Genomic DNA, 14,189 nt, shown 5'->3' with positions numbered 1-14,189 from the left:
GTAAGGAGAATGAAACTATATATATACTGTATATATATATATATATATATATATATATCATATTTTGTCATTTGATAGGAATAACATTAGAGCATATGTCACAGCATTTGGTGATGACTGAAAAGGGGAGGAACAATAGCAGATATGAACAGTGTGTACAGGGGAAGGTTGTCTAACGGCATTGCACTATACAGACTGTTGGCATTCTTATATGTTATTTGTCTACCTTAGCTACCCCTTTAATCAGAAGATGGAGCTTCGCTCCACACACTGGTGTGTGAGTGACTGACAGCTCTCGACCCGCGGAACCCTGTTTTCGATATTTCCGTTGACGTCATCATCTACCTGCACAGTGGAGAGGTTTTCTGGCTCTCCCTCACTCCCCGCTAATGTACCTTATAGTATTCGTTTTACCTTGCCTCATATGAGAGGACATACCGTATTAACTCGCGTATAGGTCGCACCGCTGCTTTGTGGTTGTCCAAGTGGTTATTTGCGGTTGACCCGCGGATAGGTCGTACTATAATCTGGCGATTTACAAGACCCATTCTAACATAGAAATTATCAGATATTTACCTTTACTGATTTTCTTTTTTTTTTTACAAAAATTTAATATCAGAACACATGTAGATTGTCCGACTGTCACGCTTGCGCATAATGCAAACTTACATAAACAACAGTTGCGTTTATAAAACTGTAATCGTAGACAAATGCTCTTGCATAAAAAACGTTATAGTTAACTTGACAAAAAATTAATAGAGTTTAACTGTCAACTGGACATTATACAACAGTATAGAAGAAAATTTGATGAAGCTGATCTTTCTGCTTTCTCCATCCCCTCACTACATTTTCAGAAACCCCAAACTCCCTTTCTGCAGATCTGTTTCCATGTTCTGCGTAATTCACCACTTTCAGCTTAAAACCTACTTCATAGCTCTTTCTCTTACCGGTACTCATATTAGGCCTAAAACTCCGTGCTGTCTACCGTAGATCTAACAGTACAGTAGGCCAAATGGAAGTTTACGAAAATAATAATTGTTATTATGAAAACCCTAAGTTTATTCAAGATACGTTACGCTACGAAAACATGATTTGCGCCCATATTTCTAGAAACGCAGCCACGAGTGAAACAGGTGATGTACGATAAACAAAGGGTCAAGGTCGCATTACTTATAAACTATAAAACATGGGAAAGACAATATTTTACGATTTCTAGCAGCAATAGTTAAGTTTAAAGCAGCGAGTCGGTAGGAACCTTTGATATATATATATATTTCATGCATACAAAAGGTTTGAAAAGCTTTCCGATGCATGTTGTGCGAACACCATTGAAATTCCGTGTCAATGTCACATTGAAATCGCCAAGTGTTGCGACTTCGGTGACAGAGTAGAACTGTCCCTCATTTATGTCGAGTGGATAGGTCGCACCCCTGGTTTTGGCGAAATATATTGTTTAAAAAAAAGTGCGACAGCGGCGGCGCCAGGAATTTTTAGTTGGGGAGGCTAAGGGGGGGCTGAGCAAATTTTTTGGGGGACTAATAGTAATATGATAATACACATATATTATCCTCATTTCAGAAGGTTGGGCTAGCACTGATGGCACTAATGGTTGGGCTAGCACTGATGGCTGACAAATCTTTAGCCCTGGCAATTAAAAATTCCACTTAATAAAATTATTTCAATGAGTGTTTTAAATTTTCGATTTACTCATTTCAGTTGGGGGGGCTAATGGGGGGCTGGCCACTTTTTTGGGGGGGCTAAAGCCCCCCCCCTGGCGCCGCCACTGAAGTGCGCCCTATACGCGAGTAACCTATATACGGTATGCATGTATGGCATGGACAGTCCTACTGAGTGCCATCACGATGTACATACTTCCTGGGTGCAAAGGGTAATTTATGTACATAAACAATATGATAAAAGGTACAACTTACTAAACTGACAAGTTTGCAGATTATGCTAAAGGTACGAGAAGAATAAAGAATGAAGAAGACTACAAAATACTATAAATTTTTTGCCAATGTGTCTGGAGCTAAAAGTGGAAAATGAACTTTAAAAAAATGTAAAGTATTGGAAAGACACAAAAAATCAGACCATCTTATATCTTTGGCTTACTCAATATGAAATGAGACAATTATGAATATCTGAAAGTGTTGGTAATCTATGTACGTAAACAATATGATAGAAGGTACAACATAAGCTGACAAGTTTGCAGATTATGAGGAAGTTTGAGGAAGACTACAAGTTGCTATAAAAAAAAATTGCCAGTGTGTCTGGAGCCAAAAGTGGAAAATGAACTTAAACAATGCAAAGTATTGGAAAGACACAACTCAGAAAGACCATCGATGGCTTACTCAATATGAAATTAAACAATTACGAAATTAAGAATATCTGTGTGTTGGCCATGGAAAACTTCGTTCTTGACAAACATGTCAGCAAGATTGTGGAGAAGTATACAGACTGCCGACAAACATAAAAGTGTTTTCTCCAAATTTAAATGTAATAATGAAAAAAAAAAAAAAATCATAGAATGCCAGTATTGCAAATAAAATGTTTGAGGGGACAATAGAAGCTTTGGACCTACCATCAGAAAAAAAAAAAAAAAAACATTATTAAGATGTTTAGATAATTGACAAGAATAGGCAAAACTGATAGGAAAGACCTTGTTTTGGGGTGGGAGGTCATGAGGACAAATTAAACAAGACTGGCTATTTGATGGATGTCATGAAACATATTTTCTGTATATAAGAATTATCTGGACTAGTTTAGAGGATATAAGAAAATAAGAATGGAAGAGACTGCAAGAGAACATATGGTGTGCACTAGGCAGTTCCACGTCCATTACCACCTGTCATCCCTATCCTTAAAGTTATCTTTTAAAATGACCATTTGTTTCAGCTCCCACTACAGGGTTACTAACTCTATTCCATTCATTAACCACTGTTAGTAAACTAGTTGTCATGTTCCATGCATCACTGACACAAAGGATGCGGTTATGGCGCCAAGCCACATCACAGCTAGGTCCACAGCGCCCGCCTTCAAAGTAAATTTATATTGATATAAGGTTACCTTAAATTTGGAAAATGGGATAGATGATTGTAACATAAGTAACTTATACAAGTTGTCCAGTTGCAGAAGATTTGCAAGCCGATGGCGGAGGACTACAAAACTGAGGCCTCCTGCCCTCAGAGGTCAGAGGGCACGTAAACAAGATGATGATATGAAGTAGAGTCATCGCTTTTGTTATCTGTATTCCTTTTTGTGTTAGCTGGAGATTGGTAAATTGTGAGCCTTCTTCACACAAAAATAAAGAAACTGGTAGATTGAGTAAAGCTGGGCAAATAGTGATAGAATTGGCTATAATGGCACACATAGGCATCTGTGCCTGGCACTGGTGTGCAGTTGTGGTAAGTCAAGGTGCGGGGGCATTGGCCTCTCTCTGACTCCCACACTTGCACTGTTCATGCCCAACTTCATTGAAAGAAAATAATCAGGGTAAATAATGTAAATTAAATAAGTTTTGCACATAACCACTTTCACTATCCAAGTAGTTAAGAAAACCTAATATAAGGCAAAATAATTGTCCTGGCCATTGGATTGCAGGAACTGCTTGGATCACGGCCTAAGATTCAATGCATCAATTCAAATACAAAGGCTAGTTCTTGACACAGTTCTTGCCTGTTTTCTTTTTAAATATTTGTCAAATTTAAATCCATTACTATGATTTCTGCCCTGTTGCCTTAGTATGATGGCCTTGCCTGCATTGCCCTTTTTGAAAGCCCTTGTCACATTCTAAAACCCATAAATAATTTGCTGGTGGTGTAATCAGAATTGTGTTGGTTTTGCATTCACTTAGTTAAGGACTTTATTCCTGCACTTCTTTATGATTTCCAGTAGTGACTGTTATCTGTCCCAACAGTCCAAGCACATATGGCAACAGTGACAGCTTCAATTGGAGCTACGCACCTCCTGGTTTAGGCTACTTACCTTCTAAAACCATGAATAAATTCAAAAGTTGGTATGAAAGGTGGAGAAAAAAAAAGACTGGCTTCCATATTTTTATGCCTTCCCTGTACACAATATTATATACACTCTGTTGAAATATAAATATTTGTTATTATGCATTTTGTGTTGTTTTTGATTGAATATACAATAAAATGTATGGTAGGAATTTTTCATTTGATCTATTGTATGATCTGTGCATATTTGCATGTCATATGACAAAGTTCAGTTGCTAGGCCTGAGAGTTTTTTCCTGCGCTAAGGGACGCCACGCCATTGCAAGTCAGTCATGGTGAAGCCAGTGTAGAGAGGTTGATGTATAAACTATTGTCAGAACATAAACTTATGTGTGTCAAGTAATTGTGCCTTTAAAGAATAATAAACATTTAAGTGCTTTTCTAAGCGTTTATATAATACCTATAGGCTCTGAAGGTGATACTCCTTACTTGAAGTTTGTAGGTACTAATTTAAAAAAGTTGAAGAATGTTAAAGAATTAACTTGGAAGAACTTGGAAAAGTCTCAAGAAATTTCTAAGGGATATTATAATAGGAAGACAGAAGAGAATTCAGTGTGGGAGATTATGTTTTAGTTTTATCTCCTCAGCTACCTCACTACATCCAAAAAATGAAGGGTCATTCAAGGTGCTTGAGAACAGAGGTGTTGATAATTATGTTGTAGGAAATCCAAGGGCCTGATAGAAGAGTGTAGAAGAAAGGGAGGCTTTTTGGATAGATTTAAATGAGTGCATAGATTAGGGAGAAATGTCAATGAAGTAGTACTGGGAGACCTTAATGCTAGGGTAGGAAATGAACCAATTGACAGAGTGGTTGGGAAATGTGGAGTTCCAGGAAAGAATTGTAGTGGAGAATTGATGGTGGAGAGGTGTCTAGAAAGAGAGGAGAGTATTACACAAACCTTGTGGCCCATACAGCCACATGGCATCAAATTGAAACACGCACATCTGGATCTGACACAGGCCTGATCTGACCTGCCTTTCCTGCATGACCCAAGGCTAACCTAATCCAGTGCAATTATGTAATTACGTGTGATTACCCATGTAAATCAGTTCAGTTCCAACTAATAAACAACAAACAACCTGCTAACACACTTTTCTTGTCACAGTAGCCCACAGGAGCTAGAGGCCCATCTCATTTATGTCTCAGATATTTAAAGTGTACCAAAAGCAGTATTCAACCATTGAAAAAGAGGCCCTCATCTTCATATCAGCCTTAAATAAATATAAAATATTTCTTGATGGTAAAGTAGTAAATTTGAATGACCATAATCCTGTGAAATACATAATAAATGGGAAGTATAAGCGTAACAGAAAAGCCAGAAGGGCATTAGCACTCCAGGGATATGATTTAAGCATTTACAAAAAAAAAGCACATCTCAGGAAAACATTATGTGGTGGCTGATGCATTCTCATGCCCTGACACAAAATGTTTAAGTTGTGCTTCACAGACTTAAACATTTCTACCCATGGAAGGGGGATGTGCGATGTAATGATCATGAATATTTACCTAGCTGTATTTTACGGGAAGAGAGCTATGCTCATGGTGACCCGCTTTTATATCTTTCAGCATCCAGTTTGATTTTAAATTCTTGTATAGTTTTTGCAATCACTGTTTCTTCATTCAGTTTGTTCCAGATTATTACTCTATGTGGGAAGCTTTTCTTTTTTAAATCTCCTCTGTAACTATCCTTTTTAACCCATACAGAATCAGAGCCAAAATAAAAAAAATTATTGCTTAAATCAACTCAAAATGAAGTAAAACCAACAAATCTTGCTTATTTTTATTCACCTTGGCCTAGAAGTGGAGAAACTGGGTTGATTTTGTTGAAATATGCGTGCGAAAGTTTGGTACAACATCTGTAGACTTTCCTTTGCTCCTCACGCAGGTTGAACAAGGTCATATTTTTTCAGGGAAAATTGGTTAGAATTTCAGTGAAGGAATTTTACATTTATGATGTTTCAAATCAATGTACAGTCACCCATAATAGTCTGACACTTACAGAAAGCATGTTTATAACTAGTTTTTGTGGATTTTTTGCCAAATACTGATACCAGGTCAAAAAGGCCAAGAACAAGGAAGGCACCCAGTGACACCTAGAAGTATTGCCAGTATAATTTTAACTGTGTATTGAATGGGAAATAGGTAGGTAGCTGATAAATACTTGTACGCATTCCTCATACAAAATAAAAGGTGAAGTGAATGTGTGAAGATAGGCAAAAAGGAAAGTTGTAGGTTATATTCTATATAGAAATTGTGGCATCTCTGCCTAGCAGCACTTGTGAGTGCTTTATATTTAGTGTTGTGCACCATTTCAAACTCTCTTCCACTCTCACCTCATATCCCATAGATGTAAGTAAAGATATGTTCATACCTCACCTTTATTTTTCTGGTGAAATGGGAATATTCTAATACAAAAAGAAAAATAAACGCACTGAGTGTGCATTTTATAGAATTGTCCAAATCTTGGCCAGATTAGGACAATATATACAGGTTGACACTCAAAAATCTGGCAACCATAAATCCGGAACCTTCAGAAATCCGGGACAGATTTCGGGAGCGCATTTTGATTTTCATATTTCCCGCGTTGGTGCGCCACTGTTTTCTGGAGCTGCCGCTTACGCCAGAATCAGCTGTTGGTTCATGCTTCCACCTGCTAACAAGTAATCCTGCTCATTTTTCTCATTATTCTCCTCATTATAGCATTTATTTGTTGTTGTATAGCCTCAATATGGAATCAACAAAGAAGAAAGGTGACATAAAACGCGTTATCGATCACAGAGAAAGTGGAAAAAAAAAAAAAATTGGTACCAATGTGTCTGTGCGAACCATTTGTGAAACTTACGACATTATGTGTAAAAAGCCCATCTGCTATTTAGCTTCTTTCCTAAGAAGTACAGTACGGAGTATTTTATTTAGTTTAATTAAAATTCTTCGGAGGATCAGTTTTATATGTTTTATCAAAATTGAATTAAAATTCTATATAACTATCTTTACTGTATTTTATTTAGTTCGTGAATAATAAAATTTCCTTTGCTTTTCACTTAGTGTTTATTTTTCCCATTAAAGGACTGTACAGGTGGTAATTTTCTTTAAATATATACGGGGTACACCATACAAAATTATGAACTTCAAAAATCCGGCATTTTCAAAAATCCGGCAGTCCTCAGGTCCCGAGGTTGCCGGATTTTTGAAAGTCAACCTGTATATATATATAAAGATATATATATATAAAAAAAAAGGAAAAGGCTTAGACAGATCAAGGTTTCAATTAGTTTTTTACATCATCTCTTCATCCATAGAGTGAAAAGCCACTTCAGTCTTCAGTAGTCTGTATGTTTCTCCCACAATCCTGCTGACATGTCTGTCATATGACAATTTGTCTTTTATCAACACTCCCAAATCTTTCTAATTTTTTTGTTCTTGTAATGGGTTAATTTCCAAAGGAAGGTCATGTCAGTATCAAAAGTAATACTCAATTCTAAAATTCAAAGTAATATTATACTTAGAGAAAATGCACATAAGATCAAGGGTTTAATTATTTAGGTCAAATAAGATCATGAAAATGGAATAAGAAATGCATCACAATTGCTAGGAAAATGATAAAGACAAGAACACTGTGAGAAACCCTCTACCTATATGTATGAAGTTCAAAGTTTATGTTGCATAAGCCTATGTTCTCCAGATGTAAAATTTGGGAATTAAAAAAAGTGATGTTGGGAATAATGCTAAAAGATAGGAAAAGGGCAAATTAGGTAAATGAGCAGATTGGAGTGAAAGACAATGTGGAAGATATAAAGGAGTGCATATAGAATTGGGCAAGTCAGGTAGCTAGAGAGGAGGACGGCAGATAGAGCAAGTATGTTACTCACTATATGCAGTGAGATGGGAAGCATGGAAGGCCTGACATGTGGAAGGATGCAAGAAAGAGGTTTGTGGGAGTGATGTAGAGGCTGGGGCACTCATGGGACTCAAAGAAGAGCTTAGGAGAGTTGTTCGGCAGATGTTTAGCAGGTTGTTCAGTAGTTGACTCCAAATGGTTGACTGAATGATCATCAGTGATGCAAACTATTTAGTACATTAAGCTTTATCAAGAATACTCTGTACTTTAGCTTCTATATCAAAAAGGTGAGAATCATGAATTCCTAATGTTTTGACACTTGATACAAGCTTAAAAAAGTACTCTTTGTTTGAACCACTTGGTCCCACAGCACTTGCTATAATCTCTGCAATCTCATCATTTCTTCCTTTGGCATAAAATGGATTATCCTCTTCTCCTGAAAAAAGATGGAAAATTTCTAAGTTATACTAATTCCTCTCTAACATGGCATCCTTTAAAGATTATGTTCAGACTAGTGCAGGACAATTAAATCAGCTGAGAGTGCACCACAGACATGAGGTCTAGATGGCCACTTAAGCCACTTTCACTACCAGGCCTGGTCTTCAGCTGAATAGAATCATCTTACATTAGCTAGAATGGAAATATATAAAATATGTTACCATATTGAAGGAGAAAGTCAAGAATGATTTATGTAGGAACTGAACCCATCAATGACAAAGTTTACACAAACAAGTCTAAATCCTATACAAGAATATTTAATATAGTAGTGGGATAATGAAATATTTTAAGAGGAAATATTTGTACTGTGAGTATTTGTAATGTCATTCTTGTAGAAGACTCACAACTTCCAGGAAACCAGCAACAGCCCCCAGATGGGACCATAAATCACTTAGAGAAAAGATAGTGTGTTGTTGTTTGGGGATTGTTAATTTGTGGCTGCAGTATGAAGTATTTTGTGTCTTCTGTATGGTGGTTGCATCTGGGGCAGTTTGAATCTGCTAGACTCAAACAGCAACCACAAACAGCCAGATATGTGAGCTAGTTACAGGCCACAGAGGATGGTATTTGAGGTGCTCAACCTTGTAATCCTTTATATCTTTGTGCTTAAGTAGAACAAAAACTCAAACTATAACATCATATTTTGTGCCACCCTAGAAACACTAACTGTATTTACTACTTTACTTGTACTCTCATAATTAAGTAGTGCTGTAGGAGGAAACTCCAAGCATCATATATATATATATATATATATATATATATATATATATACATACATATATATATATATATATATATAAAACAGAAATCACCCTTATATCTCATATACAAGGGTAAGTCAACAAGTATAAGTGGGGGGGAAAAATACTGCCAAGTATTTCCACTTGGATCGTAAGAGGCGAGAAAAAAGGGACGGGGATTGGGACTAGGCATCCTTCTCCCTGTAGCCCCACAGGGGACATTCCTAAAAAAAAAGTAAAGGCATAAAAGGGTCTAGGAGTTTTCCAACCAGCACCCTAAGGTTTGGGTCTTTTAATGTGCGTGGATGTGGTACAGATGAGAGTAAAAGGGAAGAGATAGGTAGTATGTTTGTGAGAAGAAAGATGGATGTGTTGGCTTTGAGTGAAACTAAGTTGAAAGGGAAGGGCGAGTGTAAGTTTGGGAGTGTAAGTGGGAGGTTATTAGGAGTGAAGAGAGGGCGAGGGAGGGAAGGGGTGGCTATACTAGTAAGTGAAGAGATAGGTAAACGTGTAGTGGAGTGGAAGGAGGTTTTCTCAAGGATAATGTGGATGAAGGTGAAACTGGGGAAAGAGATGTGGGTTTTTGTAAGTGCATATGGGCCTGGCAGTGAGAAGAGTGTAGAAGAAAGGGAGGCTTTTTGGATAGATTTAAATGAGTGCATAGAGGGATTAGGGAGAAATGTCAATGTAATAGTACTGGGAGACCTTAATGCTAGGGTAGGAAATGATCCAATTGATGAAGTGGTTGGGAAATGTGGAGTTCCAGGAAAGAATCGTAGTGGAGAGTTGATGGTGATGTGTCTAGAGAGTTGATGATAGCAAATACATTGTTTCAGAAGAAAGTCAAGAATAAGTACGCATGGGAGAGGGTGGTGGATGGAAGGGTGGTAGATAGAGCGCTAATGGATTATATAGTGGTAGATAGGATTATGATAGGAAGAGTTAAGGATGTACATGTGCTAAGGGGAGAGGGTGGGGGAATATCAGATAATTTTTTGGTAGAAGGTAAGTTGAGAGTGGAGGATAGATGGAGAAAGAGGAAAAGGACAGAAGGTAGGGAGGTGCTTAGAGTGAACTCTTTATATGAAAAGGAAAAGGAGAAGGAGTACAAGAAGAAGCTGAGAGAGGAGTGGGAGGGAGTGAAGGATAGAGTAGAGCTAGGTGTGGAGGAGGAATGGGGATGGTTCAAGGAGGGAGTTATAAAGTGTGCAAAGATGGTGTGTGGAACAAGAAGGACAGGAGGAAATAGAAGGAAGGGTAGTGAATGGTGGGATGAGGAAACAAAGAAGGTTGTAGAAGAGAAGAAGCGAGCTTTCACAGATTAGTTACAAAATAAGACAAGGGAGTCATATGAGAGGTATAAAGAAAAGAAAAGAGAAGTAAAGCAAAAGGTAAAGGAGGCAAAGAGGAGAGCAGATGTGAAATGGGGTAGGAGTATGACAGAAAATTTTGAAAGTAATAAAAAGATGTTTTGGAAAGAAATTAAAAGAGGAAGAGGAGGCAAATCAAGAAGAGAAGAAAAGGTAAAAGGTGCAGATGGAGAGATGATAATGGAAGAGAAGGCAGTAAGGGGAAGATGGGCAGAATATTTTAGGGAGTTGCTAAATGTGAAGGAGGATAGGGAGGGAAAGATAGCTGCAGTGGGAAATGCTAAGAAAATGAGGGTGATGAGTGAGGAAAATGGAGGAGAAATAAGGAAGGATGAAATGAAGGCAGTTCTTAAGATGATGAAAGCAGGTAAGGCACTTGGTCTGGATGGATGTCATGCAGAATGTTTAAAAACCCAAAAGGAGGTACAGTGATGGTGGACTGGCTGGTGAGGTTATCTAATGTTTGCTGGAGAGAGGGTAGAGTGCTGGAGGACTGGAGGAGTGCCTGTATAGTTCCACTTTACAAGGGAAAAGGGGACAAGTGTGAATGTAGTAGTTTCAGAGGGATTAGCTTGTTAAGTGTAGTTGGGAAGGCTTATGGGAGGATCTTGATTGAGAGGATGAGGAGAGGAACAGAGGGAGTAATTGGTGAGGAACAGTGTGGATTTAGGACGGGTAGAGGTTGTGTAGATCAGATTTTTGTGGTAAGACAGATATGTGAGAAAGCTATAGGAAAGGGGAAGGATGTTTTTTGGGCTTTTATGGATCTGGAAAAGGCTTACAACAGGGTAGACAGAAAGGCACTGTGGGAGGTTTTGCGGATATACGGGATAGGAGGAAAGCTTCTAGGAGCTGTCAAGAGTTTTTATGAGAGTAGTAGAGCTTGTGTCAGGATTAGAAATGGAGAGAGTGAGTGGTTCGAGGTAAAGGTGGGACTTCGTCAGGGATGCGTTATGTCACCCTGGCTGTTCAACTTGTACATGGATGGGGTAGTGCGAGAGGTAAATGCAAGGGTAGTGGGTCAGGGATTGGAGATGGTTAAAGAAAATTGAGAAAAGTGGGAGGTGAGCCAGCTGTTGCTTGTGGACGACACTGCGCTTGTGGCAGGATCGGAGGAGGTATTGAGGAAGTTGGTGACAAAGTTTGGGAAAGTGTGTGATAGAAGGAACCTGAAGATAAATGTGTGTAAAAGTAAGGTGATGAGATGTTCACTGGAAGTGAGCATTAAGGGAGAGTGACTGGAGGAAGTGGATAGTTTTAGATACTTGGGTGCAAATGTGGCAGGAAAAGGTGGAGTGGAGGAGGTAGAATGTAGATTGAGAGAAGTGAGTAAATCCCTTGGTGGATTAAAAAGTGTAATGAGGAATAGACATTTGGGAATGGATGCTAAGAGGAGACTGTATGAAGGAGTGATTGTGCCAACAGCACTGTGTGGGGCAGAAACATGGAACATAAGAGAGGAAGAGAGAGGGAGTTTGAATGTGTTTGAGAGGAGGTGTCTGAGAAGTATGATGGGGGTTACTAGGCTAGATAGAGTAAGAAATGAGGAGGTGAGGAGGAGAACAGGGGTGGAAAGGGAGTTGGGAGATAGGGTTAATGAAAGAGTATTAGGATGGTTTGGACACATGGAAAGAATGAGTGAAGAAAGACTAGTAAAAGATATATGGAAGGCAGATGTAGAGGGAATGAACATGAGGGGACATCCTAGGATGAGGTGGATGGATGGGGTGAAGGGGGCTTTGGGGAAGAAGGGAATGTCTGTTGAGGAAGGATGGGAGAGGACAGAAGACAGGGGTGAATGGAGAATGGTTGTATATGGATGATGTTATGATGCATGAGGTGAAATGGGCGGGGGGATGGGGGGTGAGGTAGTATGTGTGAGCAAAATTTGACGCAGCCTGAAGGGATTTCTCCCCGTCTTCTCCTTTTATGCATGGGGGGACAAAGAGGGGGGGTCACCGATTTAATGAAGTGGCCTTGCTGTGGATGTGCTGTGTCTTGCGACACTGCTTCTGACCCAGAGCAGTGGACAAGGTGCAGGGATGACACGTCATCCAGGAGGTGCTAAGATAAGAGGGAGGGTGGAGGGGTGTGGAGTATATTCAGGGATGGAATGGGTGGGAATGATTTTATGCCTTTTCCTTTTTAGCTACTTCCCTTGTAAGGGGGAAAAAGCCTTGGTATATGTAGGTATATATGTATTACACTAACACTACGTAAGTTACAATGACATAATTTTTCAACATAGTCACCATGCTTTTCAATACATTTGGACCATTGTTGCACAAGCTTTCTGATATCCTCAGAAAAAAAAAAAGTTTTTGGTTGAGTAGCAAGCCACGTATGCACTACTTCCTTCACTTGTTGATCAGTGGCAAAATGATGGCCTCTTAAAGCATCTTAAAGTGGACCAAACAGATTGTAATCCAACAAGGCAAGATTGTGACTATGCTGCTGGTAGAGTCCTTGAATCCATGTTGGTTTGTGGAGATAGGTAGATATATGTTTTTTTCCCCTAGTCTTTCCATCAGCTTGGATATGGTGGATGCTAGGTTTCTAGGTAGTTTGGTTTTAAGATAGGTATTATAGGGGGTCTTTTCTAGATTGCCAGTATTTTATTGTACATCCAGGAGTGGTTGAAAGTATCAGTTGAGGACCTTTATTGCATTTGAGCTGAGGTGTCCTAGATAGGTCTTTTCAACCTTATCTGGGTTTTTCACCATGGGAGATTTTAAAATTATTGTCTGTTAGAGAATAAGGCGGGATGGCATCTATGTCTAGTTTGATTCTTTGAAACTCTTTTGTTATCTTTCTACCTTCTGGAGTTGAGTTTGAAAGTTGTTTTGAAACTTGCTTGTTGATGATACTGCATTGGTATTTTGGTGACAGTATTTTCCTTGGATTGCTCCAACTACTACTACATGAATATGAAGTGGGTTCAATTTTGAACTTTTGATGGTTTTAATAGTTCTCCACTTTTGCTTGCTGTTTGTTTTCCCATCTGTAATTGTATGTTTTTCCAAGTTTTCTTTTTTCTTGTTTATTAATTTTGCAATGTCTTTGATGAATTGTTGAAGTAGTTCTTTTTCTTTTTCCATTAGGTTTCATTTCCTTTTTAGATCATTTCTCTGTGTGGCTATCTCCTGCAACTAGTTGGGGGTACAGATTGACCTCTCATTAACAGATTAAAAGGGAGGTGATGGTGTCCGTTGATGTGAATAATCCGTTGATTTGGAGTGTTTTTGGGTGGCATAGTGATTGTACAACACTAAACAACAGCACCAAAAACACCACAAACACAGCTAATTAACATCCGTTAATAAGAGGTCAATCTGTTTATTTTTCTGTAGCATCATGAAATTTATTCTTTACAGGCATCCACTGTTCTGTCAATGGATAAAAAATGGCCTATGTTAAAGGTCTTTAAGTTCTTTTTTTATTTCCTCTGTGTATTCATGCCAATTTGCTTTTTTGTAGTTTATGAATATTCTTTTGTATGGGAAGGGTGTAACTTAATACAGGTTCAAGAGATACCACATACACAAAATTACAATACCCATTATTGTGCAATTGAATATGAACTCAGGGAATATGTATGTGTATCCTTGTACACAAACAAGTAAGAAATATTAATCACAAGTATCTTAAATGTGAATGTGACCCTGAAAAAATAATACTAATGATAAAAAATAATACTAATAACACTAGACTATCTATAAAAAAAATA

General features: G+C 38.3%; 1 protein-coding gene across 1 annotated transcript in view; it reads right to left on the bottom strand.

The window, feature by feature from the left end:
- Positions 1-5,743: 5,743 nt before the first annotated feature.
- Positions 5,744-14,189, bottom strand: part of LOC143019964 (putative glutathione-specific gamma-glutamylcyclotransferase 2) — a 32,021-nt gene continuing 23,575 nt past the window's right edge. Inside the window, exon 5 of the mRNA XM_076176017.1 lies at positions 5,744-8,290. Within this exon, the coding sequence (XP_076032132.1) occupies positions 8,094-8,290 (197 nt within the window). The 3' untranslated portion in view covers positions 5,744-8,093. The remainder of the gene's footprint in view (positions 8,291-14,189) is intronic.

Source organism: Oratosquilla oratoria, chromosome 38 (genome assembly GCF_046742065.1).
Source record: "Oratosquilla oratoria isolate Oo_2021 chromosome 38, ASM4674206v1, whole genome shotgun sequence".
Classification (NCBI taxonomy): Eukaryota; Metazoa; Arthropoda; class Malacostraca; order Stomatopoda; family Squillidae; genus Oratosquilla; species Oratosquilla oratoria.
This window is presented reverse-complemented; position numbering and strand designations above follow the sequence as displayed.